Source organism: Aulonocara stuartgranti (assembly GCF_965226115.1).
Source record: "Aulonocara stuartgranti genome assembly, chromosome: 22".
Lineage (NCBI taxonomy): Eukaryota > Metazoa > Chordata > Actinopteri > Cichliformes > Cichlidae > Aulonocara > Aulonocara stuartgranti.
In genome coordinates this window covers 7995243-8019516 of record NC_138957.1, presented here as the reverse complement: position 1 = coordinate 8019516, position 24274 = coordinate 7995243, and the positions used below count along the sequence as shown (strand labels likewise).

The following is a 24274-nucleotide window of genomic DNA, read 5'->3' as shown; positions in this document are numbered from 1 at the left end:
CCATAAATCTACCCTCCGAAGGGAATATTCTTATTTTGCCTAGACGAATGAATGTGAATGTGTCTAATTATAAAAGAAAAAGAAGATTTAACACCAAATCCAATTAGCTAGGGCCAACCGAACACTTGTCCCCATGCATCTGTACCTTGATGCCTTTTTGACATCAAAATGGGATTGTTGAGATGAGTAAATATCACCAAAGTGGTATCTGTCAGCTTATCCCAACTAACTAGCTATGCTCTGGTCTCAAAGACAGTATATAAATGATGGCAGTTGCCCCTGATTTTAGGTTGTGCATTTTGAAGTCTAAGAATTATTTTTAATCCTGCTTTAACCCTTGATGTTGCCACTCGCATGGTAGTATCCGGTAGTGCATGGTAGTACCGACAAGCAGGTCTTGCTGTTGGTAACCCACCTTTGGAAGTAGCAGGGTAGTTGTTTTTTATCTAAATGTTTCCCCGATGCTAACTAGCAGACTCCAGGTTTTCCTGTCTCGTGTTTCTCGTGTTTTACCAGCTGACTGGCCAACCGGCCAGGTTGCTAGGTAGCTAGCTAGTTCATTGTTGATATTCCTAATTAATGTGGCTGATGGCAAGTGCAAAACTGCAATACTAATGTCTGCAAAGAAACATGGATGAAAACAGCAGCGTGACTGTTCGTACTGGAGTTTTACAACCAAAAAGTAGTTATTCTCCAGTTAGTCAATGATTTCTATGTTCAGTCTGTCTTTTTATGTATGCCACAGGGGAGTGGGGGGATGAAAAAGGGGATTACGGTTGCTTCCTGTTTCATTCCAGAAAAGCTGATATGATTTTGCTGAAGACATTTATGGTTTTTGATGATGGTCTTTTTTAAGAGCTAAAAGACTTTGATGCATCCTGTGTAATTTGGCAACAACAGAACAATAAAGAAAACATTTTTCACAGTCTTGCAAATTGTACTGCAGTACAGTCTCCTCTTGGAACTGTTAGTGCTGTGAAATTACAAGAAGCCAGCTTTGAAGAATGTGTGTTGTGATGTGTACTGAGCCACCAGCTTTCTGGCAATGTGTTTGATTTGATTTGATATACCTTTATTAGTCCCACAAGGGGAAATTTCATAAGGCTGCCGACCTATTGCACGCAATGGCGGTGCCATCTTACCCTCTGACCATACGTACATTACACAAAACATCACATGGGGAAGACAGGTCAGAGAGGTATAACAATGGAAAAATGCACCACATGAGGAAAGAGAAAAAAATAACTCCCCCCAGACTGAGCTCCAATAGGGAGATCAGTTTGAGAACAGAAAAAAACACCTCTGCACATAGCACATGAAAAAAACTCTTAATGCACCAAAGAAACACATGACAAGCAACAGGGATGGGTAAAGGTGAGAGACAGCCGATTGAGACAGTACATCCGGGCCTGCAGCCTGTGCGCTGGTCTCCTTGATCCACCGTCAGCATCGGAAGGGATAAGATTTATAAGATGTATGTGTGTGCGTGTCCAGAGTTCGGCAGAGACAGTGTCCTTCACCCTGCTAGGCTAAGTAAACAGTCTTCCAGCCAATCCAGGTGGCCTTGCATGGAATGGGAAGAACAGACTAAACACAGTCGTTATCAGGGTGTTTTTGTTCGGCTCCAGCCTTGAGACCGCAGGTGGTTAGGATTAGGGTTAGTATTAGGTTTGCCTGTAAACCTATGTATGGAATTCTCCTATTTGACACACAAATGGATATCCTATGATACAGGTACTGTAAGGCCAGAATGGTGGAAAAAAAACTTGATTTTAAGGGTAACATGTTGTAATCTGTGATTCTAGGCTTTCTTAGCATAAAATGCAATCTAACCCTACGCTTAAGTGGTTTGTCAGTGAGCTGGGGGAATTCAAGAAGTCGATGTTACACAATGTCCTTTTATTTGCCTTCTAGGTGGATTATTAAACAATGGATGACACAACAGTCACTGACCTCAAAGAGTCAACATCAGAGCAGTCAGTAAATCGGATTTACACTCATAAACCTGGGACCACCAGGCTGGAAGAACCACACAGCAGATTTATCTTCCTTTGATTTGAAAGGAATCTGCAAAGAAGTCACATTGATGGATTTAATTAAGGACGTTTTTGACTGAAACCCCGAGTTGTCTGAAAAATAACCGCAAGTCATTTTGACGCCGTGTTTTGACACATCTGAGTCACCTGTACCATGTGGTCAATGGGCTTGCTCTTTTCTCACACCTTTTGGACTCTAGATTTATCGTGATGCTGCTTTTTTCTGTTGCGCTCTCGGAGTTTCCCACAAGCGGAATTTGACTATCGACAACATGCCTCTGCTCAAAGTCAGGAAAATCAGGACTTTTGCTCTCCTTTTTTGTGTGATTACATTTACAACTTTCCTGTTCAGCTATACCTTCCGGGACCCTTCACTCTACTTCTTTAAGTACGCATTTCGCCTGTCGGACAACTTCTTCTCCAAAGGGCTGTGTGCCTGTCGTCAGTGCATAGCAGAGCTGGAGGATGACCCGTGGTTCGCCGAACGCTTTAATCAGTCCATCCACCCTCTGATGACCAGAGAGAACAGTGCCCTCTCGGATGAAACCTTTAAGTGGTGGCAGGTAAGATTCAGGGGATGTGTGTGGGGGGAATTTGCAATGCTGTTTCTACACAAGATTGGTAATAAAAAAGCACATTCAGCATTCGAGAGAAGGTGAGGTGCTGAAAAGGAAAGATCATGAATAAAGAACAGAGTTTACACACTGCTGTAATGCTCCCACGACACATTTGTGTTTGCCACATTGATTGTTTCAAATCCAACAAGTCCTTACCAGGATCAAGTTGTGAAGCAAACTCCCACGCACAATTTGTTCATATTTAACAAGCAAGATGGAGAATATGGAAATTCTCTCCCAGAGAATCTGTAGATAACGAGAGACATTTTCCATACATGACTTGAAAGTGTAAAAGATGCTTTAACTGTTCACTCACTGGAATCTGTCTCCATCACACTTTAGGCCAGGGTTGTCAAACTCCATTGTAGGCCTTAGTGTTGGGCCACTTAAGTGAGCCGATGTTGTACCGAGGATGGTGTCCCCGACAAAATTTGTTTCCCCTGCGTCGGGAGCGTTCGCTGAGCAGGGAGGCGGATCCAGTTTACTCTGCCTCCATTACAGTCAAGTAGACGTGAATGTAGTGATGTTTTAGTTTTGTAAAAAAGTGAAAAATGAGTGTTGTTGCATTGCATTGTTGAGCGTTACAACAGAAAATCATACATTTATTGTTCTCACGTGGTATTCAATGGGATTATTTCAACAAACCAAGGACATTTTGCCTGATAATTATTTGTATCCTCCTGTAACTTTACTGTTTAAAGAGCTAAAACTTCCAAAGTTTCAGGAGTAATAAGTCATTATAAGAAGTGTTTGGGAACTAAAAATCAAGAATGTGAGATCCTGTTTGTTTGTGATTTGGAGAGCCCAACACATGCTCCCGACGCAGGGGAATCAAATTTTGATTCCCCTGCAGGACACCGGGACCAGTGAAGTCAGTGTAAAGAAGGTTAAATATACATGTAGATATCTTATTATAAGGAAAAGAAGTTAAATTTTTAACAGTACATGTCAGTTTTTCTACATGATAAAGAAATGTTGCTGAGGTAAATGAAAGGAAATTTGCCAACATGACTCTTTGGACTTAAATTGCAAAGTTCTGGTAGCTCATTGCTCTCACTGTCCGGTAAATATGAAACAGTTTCTGCTAATTCACAGAAAGTCCCTTGTTTCTTATTTTTTTAGCCATACCCATTTAAAAAAAAACAATTTTCATAGTCAGTAGTTAAAAAAATAGCAGAATTGTTTATCGTTAATGTAAATACTTTGGTGTGGTATTAAAGGTTATAACTTAATTATCAGTAAATGTTGTAAAACATATTAAAAAATATTTCACATTTTCCAAACCCATCCAGTGGGTCAGATTTGAGCTCAAACCGGGCCGTTTCTGGCCACCGGGCCTTATGTTTAACACCCCTGCTGTAGGCAATTAAACAGTCATAAAACTAGTTTAGCAGTAAACTTTTACAAGAGCTTTCAGAAAGCTTTACTTTAGTGACTTTGTTGCTAGAAAGTTAACAAAAACATCGGTAACACTGTATGTCTGTTTCCTTGTAATAACAAACCACAAGGAACGCAACTATCTCGCATGGCTCTGTTCCCAAATCACAAACATTTGAAGTTCACTAACTTGACTAATATTTCACCAAAATTATAACATTTTCATCACTGCAAGTGACAAAAAGTGTGAGGTGCAGGACCTCATTTCAGAAAAGGTTTGGCTAATGCTTCGTGACAACTTTCCTCTGAATGGGCTGCCCTACTCTAAACAGCAGAACATGTTTTACTATTTTTTGTAAATCCTTTTCTACTGACATCATATGGAGATAAGAATTGAAAAAATCAACCTCATTTGAAATCTTGGCCACACTTAAGATGAGCATCCAACGCTGTAACATATATGCGTGAGAGGAAATGAGACAAAGCATAAAAGTCTCTGTTTAATCTTACTATTACTGTAACAGTGAAAACTCAGTGCATCCCAGTCTTTTCAAGTCACTGAAGTCTCCATCTGGCAACTGTCTAGTGTCAGACTAAACATAATGTATTTGTTTTGACATGAGCACCATGACTTGACATGGCAGTCAGCAGAGGAATTGTTATCTCTGCCTCTTCCAAGATGGATTTTGTCACCTGTGTGATTGCTGGGCATCACTGACTAAATGGCCCCCTGAGAGTAGAAGCCCTTGGATGCAGAGTGACAGGAAATCCACTTTTTTTTTTTACTGTTATTTACTGAGATTTCCCCCATATCAACCTCCATTTTCTCTCCACCGGAAAAAAAGCTTAATGGATGTCACGCCCCCTACATTTGGCCTGTCGCGTGTGGGGAACATAAAACGCAGCAAACATAAAAAGGAATCCACGGTCGCTGGATACCATGGCGCTTAGTGTTTTATGGATCCCTTGCCCCATCTACATAAGTACTTATGTACCAGCCCAATATATAGTTTACTTTCTCTATATGTCATCATTAAACTGCAGCTCTCTAAATCAGAAAGAGCTATTCACAGAAATGATCCTACCTTTGTGTGGAAGGCATCCAGTATTCCCACATTCACCTCACACCATGTCCAATTAGAGGCAGGAATAGGCAAATTACTGCAAGGTTGCCTCCTGTCACTATTCATTCCAGAAAGTGCTTCTCACAGCGAGCTTGATGAGGCAAGCATCACATATCAACGGTTGCCCGGCCAGATGGTGTGGCCTGCTCTGCTCCAAGGCAAGGGCATGACCATAAGGTGCATCTGAGCACTTTTCTCCAAGGAGCTGTCACAATTTACATGTTACACAGCTAAATGTAATTCCTGCATCAATTGCTGCATATTCTAAACTTGCCTGCAGTCCACCTAAAACCTTATTGCCCAGTTGTTTAAATATGATAGAAAAGGCTGAATGAAAATTTTGAACCACATGTATCCAAAGCCATGCTTTAAAATTAGATTGATGTAGAATGTCCTGTATCCATTCAGCAGACAGCACACGCACATTCCTGCGCTTATTTGCTGACTCTCCGAGTTCAAAGCTGCCAGAAGAAAGCAGGGCCAAAAGAGCCCCCGCAGACGGAGCTAAGCCGCCCCTCAGGTTCTTTCAGAAATGTGCTCGGTGTCTTGAGCTCCACTGCCCTTGTTCAATCACTTCTACTTAAAGTGGCCCTGGAGCTGTGTGTCTGTCTCTGAGGCCTGCATGTGCTCTGTCACCAGTGGTTGCAGTCAGAGAGGCAGCCGGCCAACTTCAACGAAGTGGTGGAGGAGCTGTTCCAAGTCATCCCCGATGAGGTGCTTTACATGGATGCCGGTCCCGAGCGCTGCAGGACTTGCGCCGTCGTGGGGAACTCCGGGAACCTGAAGGGGTCCCATTACGGTGGCCTCATCGACTCTAGTGATTTCATCATAAGGTCAGTAAACACGTCAATCAGAGGTTTGATTTTGAAGCTCTCACTTCTATTTACTCTGCACTGTGAAAATTGAATTGTGGATCTGTTGCTTCACTCTGCTTGGGCAGAGTGAATTTAAGAGTTGAATTTAATTTTTCAAGCTTCACAAGTCAGTTCATGTTATGAAAGCATCACACGAGGGCAAGGTAGCTGCCAGTGCAGCCTGTCGTTAGACATCAGAATTACAAAAAAACAAGAAGAAAGAAAAGCAAGCGGCAACCTCTGAGCTGAAAACTGCCACACAAATGTCAAAAATTGCAGTTCCCCTAATGGGCACATGAGGATGATTCCAAAAGCAAGACTTCCATGTAAAATTCCCAACCAAACAACATTAAAAAGTATAATTACAGCCTGGTACAATAGCAGCTTTACCCTCTGTGGAGGCCCAGCATCACAGCCCACCATGGTTGAACTGAGCTGGATGTCTCTACCCTGGAATTATCTGACTAATAATATGGCCTACTGCCTACTGGCTCCACTCCTGACTAAAAACACTGGGTATCTGGGACAGGTCGATATGTGCGACTGATACAGTTCTTTCTTGCTCTGCCTTTAAGTGTGCCATGCTTTATCTTGGAGTAAGAGAGCTAACATACCACGGAGGAAGGTCATTTTGAAGGTTCAGTAGCTTGGAGGTTTTTCAAACCTGCGATACCAAAAGCTTTTCTTCTCATTTTTACGGTAGTTTTTGATTTATTTGCAAACTGTGGTTAAGTATTCCAACGTAACTGAAGAGCTCAGATGATGACGCTTCTAGCTCTCTCTTTCACTCCCTTTCATTATGTTCAAGGCAATATTTGCTTTTATTGCACTCGTGGTTAGAGAACATTTGATTAATATTGACTAGATTAATATTATTTTGCTCCATCTGTCTTTTGTCAGCACCACTCCATATATGATATGTGGTGTGTGAGGAGGTGTGCTTACAGGCAGTGCAGGGAAAGTAAAGATGAGCACAGCTTTAAACAGCCGCAGTAGATGCAGTAGCTTACTAACTACAGACTAGTGTAAATTTGAAAAATGAATAACTTGCTTACATTTCTTTTGGATTTATTTAGGTTCTGTTGCCATTTACTATTTTACTGAGATCACCACTTATATTTTAGAACGATAAAATGTGTTGTCTTATATATGAAATGATACAGATATTTGGTGCTTTAAAAATCTTTCAGCTGTCAAAAACATAAACAGACATTCTAAATATTTTTATGTGAAATTATTTGTATTTTTATTGTTTTTTTTTTAGTTAAGAATAGAAATATGGGGGTGCAGAATAAAGGTATTTTATTGTCACAAGAAGTTGTGGAGTACTTGTTTACGTTCTCCCTGACTCTGCTAGGATCAGTTCCTTGTTTGTGCGTTTCCAAACATGTGTGATGCCAAGTTGCAGAGTGCCCCCGGTGGACAAAATGTGTAATATCAGCCCAGATTACATGGTTGAAGGGTGTTTCTCCCTTCTCTTTTTTACTTTTTAAAATCCCATTTATCGCTTGTTATAATTGCAGACACCAATAGATCAGCAAGTAGCTAAATATCAAGGTCAATATATCAGACAGGGTTTAAATTTTGCACTCTAACAAGAAGGCTTCTGCTTTGAAGCCCACACTGTAGTTTCATCCATCATTTATAACCAGTCTATTAGTTGTAGAAGAAGAAAGTTTGCTGGCAGCTGGCATCAATAATAATGATTGCTAACTGAAGCTTAGCTACTTTGCCTTTCAAGTGGCTGGTTGTTGTTATGACTACCATAAAGAACATCAGGCATGCCTACATCCCAACACTGAGGCAACATGTATATTTCAATAATAAACTCTACTTCTTAGATATTTCATAAGTTCAAAATAATATTAAAATATTAACTATACTTATTTCCCTATATCATATGAATATATTCTTTCCAGCTAATTACTGCTACGACAAACTCAAATAGAGCAGAAAGTCGTGCAGTAAAATGATTAGAAAACACTGTAGCCAAAATATGCTTCCCATTTAATTTAGAGATAATACTGAAAGAAGTCTGCTCAGGGCTGAGTGCACCATTGACTCTATGAGGTCTTGTTCTCAGTGTGTATTCTTGGAATGTGAGAATCTGGCATTCTTTAAACTCATCTCTATATTTAGAGATAGATCCATAGATATAGAGGTAGAATATTAAGGCAGTGAAAGATTTCTAATATTTAGATCATCATTCCTGGTTATGCCCCTAAAATAATTTTTACTTTGCTGGTACAACAAATCAAAGTCGGCCCAGGAACCTGGTTAAATGTGCCAGATGTTTTATCATTTTTAATTTTGTCTTTGTTCTTTCATTTCATAATTTATTAACCTGGAGGCATCCTTGTCTTACTGTTATTGCCTCGTCAGATGTCTTTTCTTTCCCTGGATTTAAAAATGAACTGAGGGGTTTGCTGCTTTTAACAAAAGCAGCTCTTGCTTGTTCAGTCCAACCAGTATTTACCGCCACAGAAGATACAAAAGTACTGCAGTTAACTATCAAAATTTTCAGCTTAACAAAACTTTTACTATGCAAATTTCTATCGGTGTTCTGCTACTGGAAACCGAATTCCCCAGAGGAACCTACCCGATGGATTAATAATGATCTGTCTCTTAGGACTGCGCGATATATCGAGTTTTTAAAAAATATCGATATATTTTCATACAAGATATAAGATATGACATTATCGTTTATATCGATATAGTCTATGTTACGTTATAATTATACTTGTGGAGCCACAAGTTTGCCTCTCTTTCGTCCACTTTTGTCTCTATGCAACGTTACTGGGCCTCGCCTCTCCTTCACTGAACACAACTCCTCCTCCCCCATCACTTCACCTGCAGGCAACGACAAGATGGACACGACAAATCTCCGTTAACGAGTTACCGCGGATCGCCCGTGCGTGGGGCTGCACGCCGTCAACCGCGAGCTAACCGCGCTAACGACATGCATGGCCTAAAATCCTTTCATTTTCTCAAAAAACGACAGTGCGCTTATGGCCATAAATGGCACCTGTTAAAAGACACGGTTACGAAGCAGATTTCAAACTCCAGGCTGTCAGCCACACAGTAGAACATGGGAATAGAGCAGCTGTGAAATCTGTCTTTGTTATTATGCTCAGCGTCTTTTAGTTTACATTTTGACTGCACAATTGTGAGCTTTTTGTTATGCACAAAAACAACATTGTTTTCTTTTATTTATGGAGCATTATTATTTAATAATATTATTTTTGAGTAATTTCTTCATGTACATCTACGCTGTATGTTAATAAAAGTGCCTGTGTGACATCTGGGACACAGCTTTGACTAAGAACTCTCTTTGTGTTCTTACCTTATGGCTTAAAAAAATATATCGAGATATATATCGTATATCGCCATCCAGATAAAAAATATCGAGATATGAATTTATCGCCCAGCCCTACTATCTCTCTATCTATCTTATTATTGCCATAGACTGTATATAAAAGATGGACATAGTCGCCATGACAAAAGTGGCTGCATTTAGATGAACATTTAGTTACTAAATGCAACAAAAAATTTTATGGGTCCATTACACAGACACTGATACTTGCTAACCTGCTAAATGCTATTGTCTATTAATTGGACCAAACACCCAACATACATATAACATACATATAAAGGAGTAAAGCATAGAAACAAGTTTGTTTTTGTGTTTTCGTTTTATTCTTTGTCAGGTTGTAAACACAGATTTTAATACTGTTAAGTTGGAAATTCATTTTAACATCTATGACGTTTGGAGACACAGAGGCTCAAGTGGTCGTTAGAGGAACTGCAGTATTTGGCACACATAAAGTATGTGTCTTTGTGATCTTGTTTTAAAAGAGTAGATGCACTTAGTTTTTATTTTACTGATTTCTCTCATGACTCATATCTCTCTCTCTGTATTTGATTTGCCGACTGCACTCATCAGTCCTGTCTCACTCACACATTTATGCTCTGCCGTGAAGCTTTCCAGAAAGAAAGGTGGGGCTAGAGATTTGACTGTCCCACATCCTCATTCTGGGTTAGATAACCATTTGAGTAAATTGCCTCAACAATGCAGGAGATAAAAACCATGCAGTTTGAATATTATAATGTTTCTCCCGTGCCTTGCGGTGATGAGAAAGAGAAGAAGAGTCTGTTGCTCTCTGTGTTCTCACATATCAATTACAGCACAGCAGAGAAGGAATTTGAATAGATAAAAAACAACAGAGTTTGCTCTCTGAGGTATAAATGACAAGAATGTACATGAAAGGGTTAAAAAACATGCTCGCTCAGACTTTGTTGATGCTGTTTCTCCAGAGTAGAGAAGTCACTGATTGCATTCTTAAACAACTTAGGAGAAAAATCAAATTGATAGTTATTATATCTGAAGACTGAAGTGTAGTACAGCTTGTTTTTTTAAAGCAGATTAACACCAAAATTTAAAAGATGACTTGAAGAAGATGAGGATGACCACTTAAAGACAAAACCTTGCTTCAAATGTGTTTTCAACTTTTCAATTGGCACAAAACATAAAAGAATTAAACAAATACTATAACATTGATGCCAAACTGAAGCCTTTGCTATGTCCTGATTCTGTTTTATCACTTTGCAGTTTGGATTTGAATGAGACTTGTTGAGCTCTGACTCAGAATAAGCTAAAGGCTGCAGGGGTGGGAAATGTATATTCCTCGAGAGTGGATTTGTATTATCTAGAGGGAGTTCTCAGAATAGTATTTAACAACTCTGAAGGCTGTTACAGTCTGCATCGGAATTATCCTCTGCAACTACAAGAGATAAAACTTCATCCAAAGTTTTTTTTTCTGAACAATAATGTCTGCACTACAGATTGTGAAATAGTTTTATTAAATACCATACCTACTAAATGTTTTATATCAGATCAGAATTGATTAGTGAACAGTAAGCAGAGGGTTTAAAAAAAAAACAACAACAATAAAACAATGCATTTCACCCAGATCCTCTAAAGCCTCCTTTATGGATTATTATGAATATTGAACAGCACTGGCCTGTCTGCTAGAGCCTCTTGTTTGTTCAGCAGATTGAAGTGGAAAATAGATTTGAGTCATAAAAGCAGCCTTTGCATCTTCCTTTCACAGACAGTTTTTGTTCTTCTAAGGCGGTATAATTGATAAGCCGATGCACATGATCACTAAAACCTCCGTTTTTTTGTTTGGGGTGGGGTTGTCTTATCTTTCTGAAATGCACCAGTCCACAAAAGTCCACTTCCTGTTGGCGTGGGAATTCAGATAAGAAGTACATTTTAGACAAAGACTTGGAATCACATTTCATCTGTTTTATAGTTCACAAATAGGGAAGAGAAGGGAGAATAATTTGGAATAAAGAGCAAATAAGCGTGGCCTGGTATGTCTGTGCTTGTTTAAAATTACAGCCAGTGCCATAGAAAGTGCAAAATAACGTGCATGAACTCTAGATAAATATTTCAAGTTACTTTAATGGATATAAGGATATAAAAATAACAATGGATAGAAATAGTTTATGTTCTTCTAAAACATAGTAATTGATAAGCCACACTTAACGCATACATCCATCTGTCTATTCTCTTCTGCTTATCCTGATCAGGGTTAAGGGGATGGGCAGGCTGGAGCCTATCCTAGCTACAAGGTGTTACGGTTAGGCCCACTATGTTGTCCATCTGATATGATGGTCCATTTGAGTTTTGCCAGACAAATATAGTTTTTATGAATAGCATGAGGAGGGACTATAGGCTATACCCAAAAGATGAGCATTACTGTTGTGGTTTCAGCCAATAGTTTCTAGAGTCCACCTTTAAAACCTCAGTGTTAGCCATATTAGCTTTTTAGACCCAGGTGTCACCACATCTAGAAAAGAGGGTGGGTTGCTAACTGAGCAAGTTCTACCTAACTTCGTTGACAAGGTGCAAACTTTGCCTAAAAGAAGACCATATTATTCAGATAAAAAGTAACTTTCAGCTGCACCCTTGCCACCAGGGGTCACCACAGCATGTAGTTCCACATGTTTGTATACCAGACACAATCCCAAGGGAGACTTGTGTCAAGCTAGAATTAAACCCAGCTTTTGCTTGCCAAGTAAATGCTAACCACTAAACTACTGGAGCCACATATTTTTGTTAGCTAGGCCTGAACTAGTTGATTAATCTGATATTATTTATACAGTTGATACAGTTGTCAGCAAAGGGAACAGTAGTTACAGAGTTACTAATGTTTATTAAGTAATGTAGTAACATTAATTACCAAAACTCTTTTTAGGACGAGGCTGCAAACATATTAATTTCATGGCTGAATTTCAACATGGAATTATATGGGGCCTGTCTCAAGTGGCCATTAGAGGAACTGCAGATTTTGGCAATTGGCTTCTTTTTTGAGACTCATAGGGCAGGGCTTTTGTGGTGTCTTTTATATATAAAAACATACCACATTTTCTTGTCTTAAAAACATTGTATATATATACAATGCTTTTAAGATAAGACCTTTTTGGAAAGTCTATTACTACTTCAAATTGAAGTGACATTTTAAAACTAAATATAGTAACTTGAGCCTGAAAAAATTGGATGCTTTTAGAGGAGCAGGGACAAACATTAGCCCAATTCTGTGGACAAGCACTCAGTTATGATCGATAGCAAACAGATAGATAATCTATTCAGCATGATGGTCATATCAACAGATTAACCATTAAGCAAATATCCAAAAGCAAATTTCTTGCATTATTCTTACAAGGCTTTTAATTCAACCCAGCATGGCTTTGCCAACCTGCTATGACATTTTGCCTCTGTATAAAACCATATTATTGCACTTATCTTCTCTGGCAGCCCCCTCCATGGCAGCAGCATGATACTGTCAACCAATTCAATTATAGAATGACAGGACAGCAGCAAGACAAGAGTTATTACTTTGCTAATAGCAGAAGAGCTTCCTCTAGACGTATGCTTTGAAAATGTTTGCTGTCTTTTTATTTACTGTAGGCTGAGCGTCACATTTTCAGTCATGCTTGGTTGGAAGCTGTGGTGCTGAGCCAAAAGGTCACAACAACAGTGAATAGGAAAGGGACCACTAAGGGGTACATACATTTTTTCTTTTCTTTTTCTTGTTTTTTTACAAACCTGAAATAAACTGTTGCGCTGATTGGACTGACGTCTACATGCAAATTTCTAAAGCAGTGGCTGACACTCGCTGGGAGCACTGTCCAGTAAGAACGAGCAGGCTGAAAACAAAGGATTCCAAATATCCACAGTTCAGTTCACTCAGATCCTCTAAAGCCTCCTTCACAGACTATTATGAATATTGAATGGCACTGGCGTATCTGCTAAAGCCTCTTGTTTGCTCAGCAGATTTCATTAAAAAATAGATTTGACTCATAAAAAGAGCTGTGCATTTTCCTTTGACAGACAATAGTGAGCTCATTGGCTTTTGAATGATGAAATCTTATAAGAGATATGCTGTTGAAGCACCAGTAAGTCACTGTAATTATTAAAATTTCATTCAAGATGTTTTTTTTGTTTTCAGCTTGTCTTAGGGAATGTTACAGTGTTACACTATGCTCAATTCCAGTTTGTATCTGCAGATAAGGACATTTTAGACACAAAGTCAATGTTTTTGTCTAGTAAATGTAAAAATACAGCTAACTTTATGGAGGTGAAGACACAAATAGTGGAATCACATTTCATCTGTCCTGCACTGTAGTAGAGATAAGGGAGAGTAATAAGGGGCAAACACCAGACAAAACTTAATGGAAAGCGTAATGGAAAGGGCAGCATAAAGGTGAGGAACTATAATTACAAATTAATACTTTCATGAATAGCTGAATAGAAATAAAAGAGACACAATTAAAAATGGCAACTAAGTGGAGAGGAAAATAACAAAAACAAAAAGTCACCAAGCATCAGATGTCCATGGAAGTTATTTTCTGGATTAAAGATCATCAGCTTTGACCTTTAAAAAGACATCCCTTTATTGCTAAATTTGGTTGAAAGGTAAAGTGTAAAAATTGTCTCTATGACCTCATTTTGAATTCATATGACCCGTTGTGCAGTTTTCAGGAGAAAAACTGGATAGATTAGTTAATAGGTAAAAGTTTAGCATACATCATATTCAATTAGAAACCAAGTTCCAAAAACTAGCCACATGGCACTGGCTACAATAGCAGGTCTATCCACATATGGGAACACACCATTTTTGTTCAACTGCTCATTAACATGATATCTAGTCAGCCAATCACGTGGCTGCTGCTCAGTGGATTTAGGCCATTTGGGTCAAAACAACCTGCTGATGTTCAAACTGAGCATCGACAGGATGCAAGGTAAAAGGGGATTCAAGTGACTTAAATTACCTTTCTTCCCCTTATTCCAATGAATTTGGCATACTTGCTGGTGCCAGAGTATTACCTGAGTATTTCAGAAATTGCTGACTGGGATTTTAATGCACATCCATTTCTAAAGTCCCAAAAAACAGAAGACATCCAGTGAGAGGCAGTTCTCTGGGGGAAAAATGCTTTGTTGCCTATCAGCTCGACAGAAATTAGCACTTCTTACAACTAAAGTACAATAGCATCTCTGAATGCACAACACACTGATCCTTGAAGCACATTGAAATTAGCTGGCAAATAATATGTCCAATAATATGTGGTGAAGCCTGTTCAAGAAGTTTGTGATGCTCGTTTTTCAATAATTAGTCACTGCTTGCTAGCATTAGTTAGCACTCCGCTCACTGGTGACATATGGCTCTCAAAATCAACCAGCGCTTTTTAAAGAACTTTTGTGCTGTTTCTTGTCTGGTAAAGTCATCTTTTCAATATTTCTAGAGGTGGTATTGGGATAAGTCATGATGTTAGTCAATCTATACCAGAATAACCACTATAACACATACAAAACCTGGGAATTTATTTTTATAAAAAGTCTAATCACTCGAGGCACGTCTGAACAGAGACTATCAGCAATTGCATTCTCTTAGTAGTCTGTATGCTCTGCGGGTACACTAGCATATTTCATTTGAAATAGAAGTAGTCTGTCTGGGATGTATGATTGTCTCATCATTTTTATTTACTCTGCTGAATTGAGGATCAGTCAAGCTTATAGTCGACATGATAATGTAAGCCCTTGCAAATAACTTCATTAAGATGGATCTTGGAGCCAGCAGATGTAATAGGCAGGCATTTGTGACTCAAAGTCTCTGGATGAAATTGGCTTTAAAACTGGGATTTTAACACAAGTAATGCACATGCTTTCTCGCTTTGCTTCTCTTCGGTCTTCTCTCAATCTTTTTCTTTGTTTATATACTTGTTTATAAGAAAGAAGTTGGGTGTGTGTGTGGGGGGGGGGGGGGGGGGGGTTGCCTTTCTCAGTGAGAGACTCATTAAGATATTGATATGTTCCTGGGGGCTGATGAATGGCCAGAAAGCTCCATGTGATGCCTCTTAACCCTGTCTAAGGATAAATAAGCTGCACTTTGGTGTTGGTAATCAGTAGTTTAAAGTTCAAACAAAGATCTAGTATTAAAAGCTAGTCCTTCCATTATTCCTCCTCCTCCTGGTTATTATTACTGCACAATGAGAGTGGTGCCTTCAAAGATTATTTTTTCCTAAAATTTCCATTAAAGACTTTATTTTCATGGGCACCCAATCCACTTTGCAATCAGTGCTGTCCTTGGCTCAGCGGACCTTTGTGTTATTGTGAGGCAAAGAACAATTGAGGTCTCTGGCATGATTGCTACTCAGGCTACGTCACACTACAAATGAGTGCCACCAGGGCACTGTAGGAAATTTAGATTTGCTGTATGAAATTCACTTGATCGGGTCATGATCATCTTTTTTTCTTTCGTTTTTTTTGCATATACCCTGATGTACAGTGATCAGCAAAGAATATTTGATACTAAGTGTTTCAATGATGATACGAAAATGTTAAGCCATCCCTCATTTCTTTGTGTTTGGAAGGTAAACTGGAAATAGGTATAGCTGTTAAGGGGAACATGTGCAAACATAAATGGACATACAGTGTACAATTTAAAACCAGAGTTTTTACTATTTTAATAAACGTGAAAGTCAATATTTGTCTGTCTGAACAGTCTGAACTCTTAGGCAAACTTTCTTGTCATTTCTTTAAGTTATCCAGACTTCCTGAAGGACATTCAAAGCTCTTCTTTGGATATTTGCTGGCTGTTGGTCTGGGCTCTTGACTGATCGTGTTGCATCCAGCTATGCGTGTACTATATTAACAGGGTCTTTAGGATTATTTCTCGTCTTTCCTCATGTTGTGCACTTTCCATTGTTATACCTCTCTGACCTGTCAACCCCACGTGATGTTTGTGTAATGTATGTATGGTCGGAAGGGTAAGATGGCGCTGGCACGGCTGGCAGCCTTAACCCAATTTCCCTCGGGATGAATAAAGTATTATCAAATCAAATCAAGTTTCTCGGACAAGAAGTGAAACGTCTTCAAGGAAACTTATAGAAGTCCAAGTGCTTTTCTTTCCAAGGCTCCTTAGACTGTAAAAAACAAACAAAAAACTTTGGCTTCAGAAAACCTGGTTCAGAAAGACCACTTTCAAAATGACAGGAAAATATGTCTCTTTGGAAGCAAAATAAGAAAAAATAAGAGGTGCCTGAAGACATTTGCAGCAAGAACAGATCATTTCATTTGTTTTAAATATCTTAAAACACACGGAAAAAAGGGATATACTTTCAACTCCCACGCTACAGTAGTAGGATGCATCCTGGCAGCAATATTCCCTTCAGTAAGTGTTGTTGTGTTCATTTTCTGATATAGCAACACAAAAAGTGATAATGTCTCCCTTGTGTCATTACTGAATAAGAGGGCATTGTTGTGCAAATGCTGTGTTAGCACTGTTTCATTCACTTCCGTAAAAAGCTAACCACAGCACGCAGAAGGCTCACCTTTGGAGCTTTTCTGGATTCGAATGATAAGTGCTGGGATTGGCATTGGCCTTTTCTGACAACATTTTTCCCAAAACATTTGAAACTTGAGGAGAAAATTCAAGCTGTTGAAAGGTGATGCAGCCTCCGTATTGTTCATATTCTTCATATACATTTTTATCTTCTGCTTTGTGTGTCAACTGATGTTTGCTTGTCTTTTTCTTTTTTGATAGACACACCCTCAAGTTGGCAGTTTCTAATTTGCTTGAGGTTGGTGGTAGTCAAAGCAGACTCATCCATGACAGTTCTGGGAATCCCAGAGAAAACTTTCAGATAATCCAAATATCACACAACAACTTGAAAAAACATTAATGAACATTTAAGAAAACAGCAGAGTGAAGTAAGCAGATATTGAGATGATGAGATAGCCTTTATTTGTCAGTTGCAGGTCTTTTGCCCACAACTGAGATGACAGACCTTGCCGACCGTACATACAATACAAACATCACATTGGGGAGACAGGTCAGGCCAGGTAGCGAGGAAAAAAAAACATTGAAATGTGCAACACAAAAGGATAATACAGGAATGCACAGGTATCAACACACCATAACACAATAAACACAGACAAGCAACATGGGAAAGAGTTCCAGTGTGTACATCTGATCTGGGACCGCTGCAATCTTTCGACTGCGCCTCCAGCTGACCCGATGTCCACATCATGGGGGAGGTAAGCGTTGGAGGTGGCGTTGGATCCGGGGTAGGGAGGGTGATGCGTCAGTGAGTGCTTACCAGTATCAGTATATGTATGTGTGTGCGTGTCCATAGTTCAGCTGAGACAGTGTCCTTCGCCCTGCCAGGCTAAGTAAACAGTCTTCCAGCCAACCCAGGTGGCCTCGCATGGAATGGGAAGGAACAGACTCAACACAGTCGTTATCAGGGAGTTTTTGTTCGGCTCCAGCCTTGAGCTCCGGCCTTGAGCCCACAGCTGGCGCCGAAGGGGTAGCCGCATTATGATGGTAATTGAGAATTTCAAGCTGTTTTTAACACTCCGACACTGGTCTCTCAATCTCCCATTAATAGCTGCGAGCTTCTCCGTGATGTTATTAGCCGTCGATATTATTACTCAATACCATTTTATATGTTCAGCTGGCATTTATCCTCAGATATCTGTTAAGCGAGGTCAACAAAAAGATTTATCTCTGTATATGAATGAAGTAAACTGTGATTCAGTCTTGGTTAAGTAGGTTTTGTCTTTTTATACTGGAAACTCCCCAGTGCCTTCCTCAGTCTCCTGTGTATCACCTCCTGTTTTCCAAGATGCAGCAGCCCTGCTCATTTATCTTTACCACCACACAATAAAAAATACAATTCAAGAATTCAGTAATAATTGCACCAAGTCACTCCTCACCCAGGCCCTTGATACAGCTGCCACATCTGCCGGTTTAGCTCACTGGGATGAGCGGGCCTGGGTTTGAATCCGACCATTTTGCCGCATGTCTCCCTCTGCTTTCCTGTCACTCTTCACTGCGTCTGTCCAATAAAGAAGGAGGGGTTCATCCTGGTGTTTATGAGTGCTGTTAAATGCAGGTGAAAGCACCAGCAGCTGATCTAAAACCTACAACTTAGTAGCACACCCATCAGGAATGATGCTGGGAATGCTGAGCCCCACGTGTGAAGCCCCCAGGACTACTTTGTAGCCACATAAGTTTGATGTCCCAGCACACTTCCTGATGAAATACTGCTGGTTGTAAATTAACTTATTCAGGCAAACTTTTTGGTGACCTGGAAACAAAAGTACACATAACATTCTTCTTTGTGGAAAAACCATAAATCAGAGGACCTTCTGGTATCTAATTTGCATGTCTATTGCAGCTGCCTCAGGGACTCATCTCCAGGAAGCGTCAGTATGGAGGCCAGGGGTTGCAGGAATGCTTATTTTTCAGTTGCTCTCCAGTGTTGATGAATCCGGTTCAGTGAGGGCACAGCTGTGCGGTAATGTGCTGGGGTGAGGTTGACATGCAAAACAGCTGTTGTGGGTCCACTGTAACTGATGTTAATTAGACTCTGAGTTATTGTTTTTTCTAACTATGCTGGGCTGCAGAATCTGTACTTCAGTCTGTGGTACACTTTGGGATTGGTGTTTGACTTGTTCAAAGAAATTTTGAACCTTTTAAAAAGAAAAAAATTGGTAAACAGTTTCAGAAAGTTTTATATGATATTCAGAGTACAGCAGAAAACAAGTACAACAAAAACATGAATCAAAGACTAATATACTGCGCATAAAAATTAAAGGAACACTGTGATAGGGACCCAACACACACACAGGATTTCATGCAAGTGCAGGTCCGTTTTATTTTGTTTTAGCAACTGTTTTCGGTACCAGTCACTCCGTAACAGCTGCTCCATTCCACACACCCTCCTCCGTCTCCGCCGTCACTATATATACACAGAGAAGAAGAAGATCATTACAGTGAGTGCTCACACCTGCCCTCTCTGCCACACCTCAGCGCCGCTCTGAGAGCTCACAGTACCACCCCTCCACTGCAGCAGGCCCGAGACCACATCCCTGCCACAAACACTTTTTATCAACAAATTGGTTGTTTCGATATATGATTTAATGCTAACACTAATACAGTATATACAATCTTTAATTATTTAGCAGCCGATTATATTTTAACTGAATGAAGAAAAAAGAGGAATCCCCTAAAATCTGTATATATAATGGCAAGAAATTTAATTTGGGATGTGAAACGTGCTTTTATAAAGCAAAGCCAGTTTTGTCCACTTTGTGCTACGCATAAAGATTTACAACAGAAACACAAGGAGATACTGTATCTTCTGAGGGGATGCAGTTCAGCTTGTCACACAGAGTATGATAATGAGGAGATGTATGGGTTTGTGTGTGTGTGCTTGTGAAGGTGAATGCCTGTGTGTGTAAAGGAGAGAAAGAATGAAGTCATAGTGGGTCTGGTGGATGTGTGCAATAACCTATCCTGCGGATTCCTCAACATTTCCCCCAAATTGTGTTGTAATTCAGTCAAAAGATTATTCTTGCTTATAGTTAGTTTCCATTCCATCACTTTTCCATCCAAAGGTTAATAACTGCTCATCGAGTGTGATGTACAAGATGAGGGAGGCTTCGTTAGTGCTCACTTAACAAGTCTGAGTGCTCATTATGTGTTTGCACATTCTACAAGTTGAGGGCTGCTTTAACAAGAAGTGTGAGGTGAGGTGAGGGAGTGTGCACGGGTGTGTTTGCTGTGTCAGGGAAAGGACATTAATGGTTGTTGGCTGTCCTGGTGAATGCCTATTAGATGAAGAATTGATTGAAACATCCTGCTACTTAACTATAAAAAGCTCACAGTGTAGTAGCCAAGCTTTCTTTGGGTGTCCACAGAGCAGACTGCTGCTATACATCAGACCGTGCTCGGAAGGCAGGTAGATAATATCAGCTGTCGTTCCAGGACAACTGCAAGCTATTTACTATACCGAGCAGGCGGTGCCAGACTGTTGTAGAGACATCATAAGGGAGAGATATGGCTCAGAGAATCCTGAAATGTAATCTATGGGTGGATTTTACAATCGTACAGATGGTGTTAGAAATATAACTTCCAGGAGCGAAGAAAATGCTTCCAAGCATATCAAATATGACAGGTTATTCTATGCATGCAGTGTTTATGTTCCAACTAGCGTAAAAATAAATGTTATCTTAGAAAATGCTTACAAATGACAACGGTGGTTGCTCATATAAAAAAGTGTAAAACAAAGAGGTCAGATACAGACAGATGTTTATAAGTAATGTGTGTCAACTTAAAGATTCGCATTATTTTTTATTCATTGCTCTGAATGATGTCAGTAAAAAGCAGATATTTCTTAATCTGTTGTTTTTAAGGCAAACAGCTTTGGCTCCTCCCACCTACTGTTCAACTCTTTTGTTTACCAGGGCAGCAAATCAGAAGCTGGTTTAAAGGCAATGGAAGGGGTGATGAAACAACTTCTTTCAGACATAAGGTCAAGATTTATTTTTTATTTTTTTTAATTCTGAGTCATTCACAGCTATTCCAAGAATAGAAAATATGGGGCTGAAAATGAGCATAATTGGTGTCCTTTAAAACACTGGGACATCTCTTCTTTTGTCTCAGTTCTTGCCTCATTCGTGGTCCCATAGCTTTACTCATTCGATAAAAATGTAAATTGCGATTATTGGTCAGTGGAAACTTAACTGTTAGGTTTTAAAAAATGTATAGACACTCGGGTTTTCAAAGGAAAGCAGCAGCAATGTGGAGAATAGAGAGGATTCTGAAACACCAGTGACCTTTAAAGTGTTAGTCAGCTATTACATGCTGCGTGATCCGTAAGCATCAGGCTGCCTTATGGAACTCTGGGGTTCTTGGCTGTGAGCATTTTGGGTGCAAATACATAATAATTGGACAAGTAATGTGCAACCACATGCCGGCAGGCAAACAGTCCTGATATTAAAGATGTCATTATTCATTTATCAGCCTCACACTCCTGTTTTTATCCTTTTTTAAGTAAGTAAATAAACAATTTAAAAATACAATTCCACACACTCACGGACCGGGACCTGCACATTTGCAGGTTTTCACTTCTAGCCTGAGTGCAAACTGAAGTCCATCTGATTCCAGTGATGTTTCAGTCTCAAGGCTATCAGTTGTCTTGACTGAAAATATGAAGACGTACAGTAACAATGTAAATATATTATCTTAACTGAGCCTAGACCAGTGTTGGGGTCGTTACGTAAAAGCAGGGAAGTATTACACGTTACTTGTTACCTTTCGTAAAAGTAATACATTACATTACTCCAGAGAAAGCAGTTTGTTACACTACTTGTTACATTACTTTCACGCTACTCTGTAAAATGATCTGAAATATGCTGTCACATGATTAGCAGTTAACAATATAAATCTTAGGCTGCAGTCCCACGCACCAGCAGAAATTCCCATCCAGTCGAGGACACACATAGAATGTTTTTTTTTTTATATTTACACAATAAAATGATGACCATGATCGTTACTGTCATTTCTACAGTAAAAACATGAACAAATAGAAATGGAGGCTGCGAGGCTGACTGCCCATCATTGCCTTTGTTACCAGTTCAAGTTCAGGCTGCTGCTGCTCGGCTGGAGTCGGCATGCACTCAACTTTATCATCACTCTGGGTTCTTGGCTAGAGTGATGATAAAGTTGGCACCGTGCACTTAGCACTGTTGCCTCACAGCAAGAAGGTCCTGAGTTCAATTCCACCATCAGGCCGGAGTCTTTCTGTGTGGAGTTTGCATGTTCTCCCCATGTTTGCATGGGTACTCCGGCTTCCTCCCACTTTCCAAAGACATGCAGTTAGTGGGGATAGGTCAACTGGAAACTCTAAATTGCCCATATGTGTGAATGTTTGTTTGTCTCTATGTGTTAGCCCTTCGACAGACTGGCAGCCTGTCCGGGGTGTACCCTGCCTCTTGCCCTAAGACAGCTGGGATAGGGTCCAGCCCCTGGAGCCTATCCCAGCTCCAGGGGCTGAAAAGAATAAGCGGAAGAGAATGGATGGATGCATTTTGCCCCTGTTATTTTTGATTTTTTTAGACATTTAAGCTATAAAATTGTGCAAAAAAGTGTTCAAATGCTGCATACAAAATAATTAGAATGTAAGAAATGTGTCTGATGCTTAAAACTCAAGGGAGAGGACCCTCAGACTTGCCGGCTAATGTGGCTCTCCCATTGATCTCACAAGCTTTAAACTACTCTGAGGAGTTCCAAGATATCAGCTAACATTAGCAACACTGATTAGCAAGCCACATCCACAAGCTGTATGGGTGTGTACACAGGTACAGGTAGCAGGCACGGTCTGTGGGGACTGACTCACCTCAAGCGGTTGTTAGAGGAACTGCAGTGCCTGGCACTTCCATGTTGGGTTCATTTCTTAGCTTGGTCCACACTTACGGACTGATAACATCTTTAGGAACTGGCACCAGATGAACCGATCATCGCTGAACCACACAGACAACAAACTTTCAGTCACTGTTTGATTTCATCCATAAATAAACATTCAATAAGTTACGATGCCATGAATTGATAAGCACAAAGCAGCTGTTAATCCACACTGTCAGGTTTGCTGCAGTGTTAAACCCACGCAGTGCTCCTGTTTGAAATGAAATGCTTCAACTCCAGAAAACCATCTGAGGTGGAAAAAAATTCAAATGAATCCTGTAAATATATGCACATTTCAACCTGCCTCTTCGATTTGAGCCACTAAACTTGAGTGAGGCTGGTTGATGCTCAAATTACTGCATTTATTTATTTTTTTAAACTTATAAGCCTCATTCACCTCTGCTATAAATACCACTTAAGAGATCTGTCATAAATAAAAAGATTTCCTCTCTGATTTTCCTCCCTTCACTGAGAATGAGTTATGTGTCCTGTTTTTATGCATTCCCTTAAAACACTGTTGACATTTTATAATTTCCTGAATCTAATTTCCTGAATCTATCTATCCTGAAGCAACTCTATGTTGCTTCAGGATCTGAATATTAACTATTGTTTGATCGGTTCAAAAAGATATCAGTCAGAGCCATTAAATACGTTTTTTAGGCGGTTTTTTTTTGCCCATTGATGTCTTCTGTCTTTTCCTGGGTATTTGTGGGTTTCCTGTGCATGAGATGGGCTTTTCAAAGGCCCACTACATCTGCTTTGGTTTGTTTCAAGCCCATCTGGTGCAAATTTCCAGTGCCAAAGGGGTAGTTGAAGCATAAGTTGAATATTGATTGAATATTGTCTGATATATTTGCTTCCTTAACATAGCTGACTCCACACGCACGCCACAACATTAAGTGAGCGAGCAGCCCACAACAAGGTGGCTTGTTGTGTGCCCATACACATTTGCATTCATGTAGTACTGACCTCTGTAGAGATGCATGGCAACATGTATGCAGAGGCTGAAAAATGAAGCCAACACAGAAGTGCTAAAAACTGCAGTTCCTTTAACAACCACTTGTCAGTTCCCATTTAAAGATGATGACTGACTGATAACCCCGCCCTGTCCTCCAAATATGGTCACAAACCGACACATGCTACGCAGCCAAAACGTTAACAAGTCTACAAAGTGGGGAATAATGTCACCAGTGGTTACGTCTATCTTTTACATCTACACACATCTTTTCTATGTGCACAGCAGGTCTTCAGACGAATCACGTCCATTCTTCTAGTTAAAATGAGTAGCAATTTTCTACTATTGAGAGAAAGATGATAGAAAAGTGCCTCACAGTGCCTGCACTGGTTTTGTAAGATGTTAAATTAGATATAGTTTGCTGTTGGGGTTATTTCTGGGAAGATGGAGCAGGGTCTGTTTTCCTATTGTGTGTCAGTGGAAAAGGAACA

The 24274-nt window shown here is 39.8% G+C and overlaps 1 protein-coding gene across 6 annotated transcripts in view; it reads left to right on the top strand.

The window, feature by feature from the left end:
• The window catches only part of LOC309698352 (CMP-N-acetylneuraminate-beta-galactosamide-alpha-2,3-sialyltransferase 1-like), a 103255-nt gene that overhangs the window by 54489 nt on the left and 24492 nt on the right, over positions 1–24274 (top strand). For 5 of the 6 annotated variants that reach the window (XM_082520729.1, XM_082520730.1, XM_082520728.1 and 2 more), the window contains 2 exons: positions 1915–2599; positions 5794–5987. In XM_082520729.1, the coding sequence (XP_082376855.1) occupies positions 2309–2599; positions 5794–5987 (485 nt within the window). In that variant the 5' untranslated portion in view covers positions 1915–2308. Of the gene's footprint in view, positions 1–1466; positions 1735–1914; positions 2600–5793; positions 5988–24274 lie in introns of those variants that run through there. The other variant, XM_082520731.1, reaches the window with a different exon arrangement.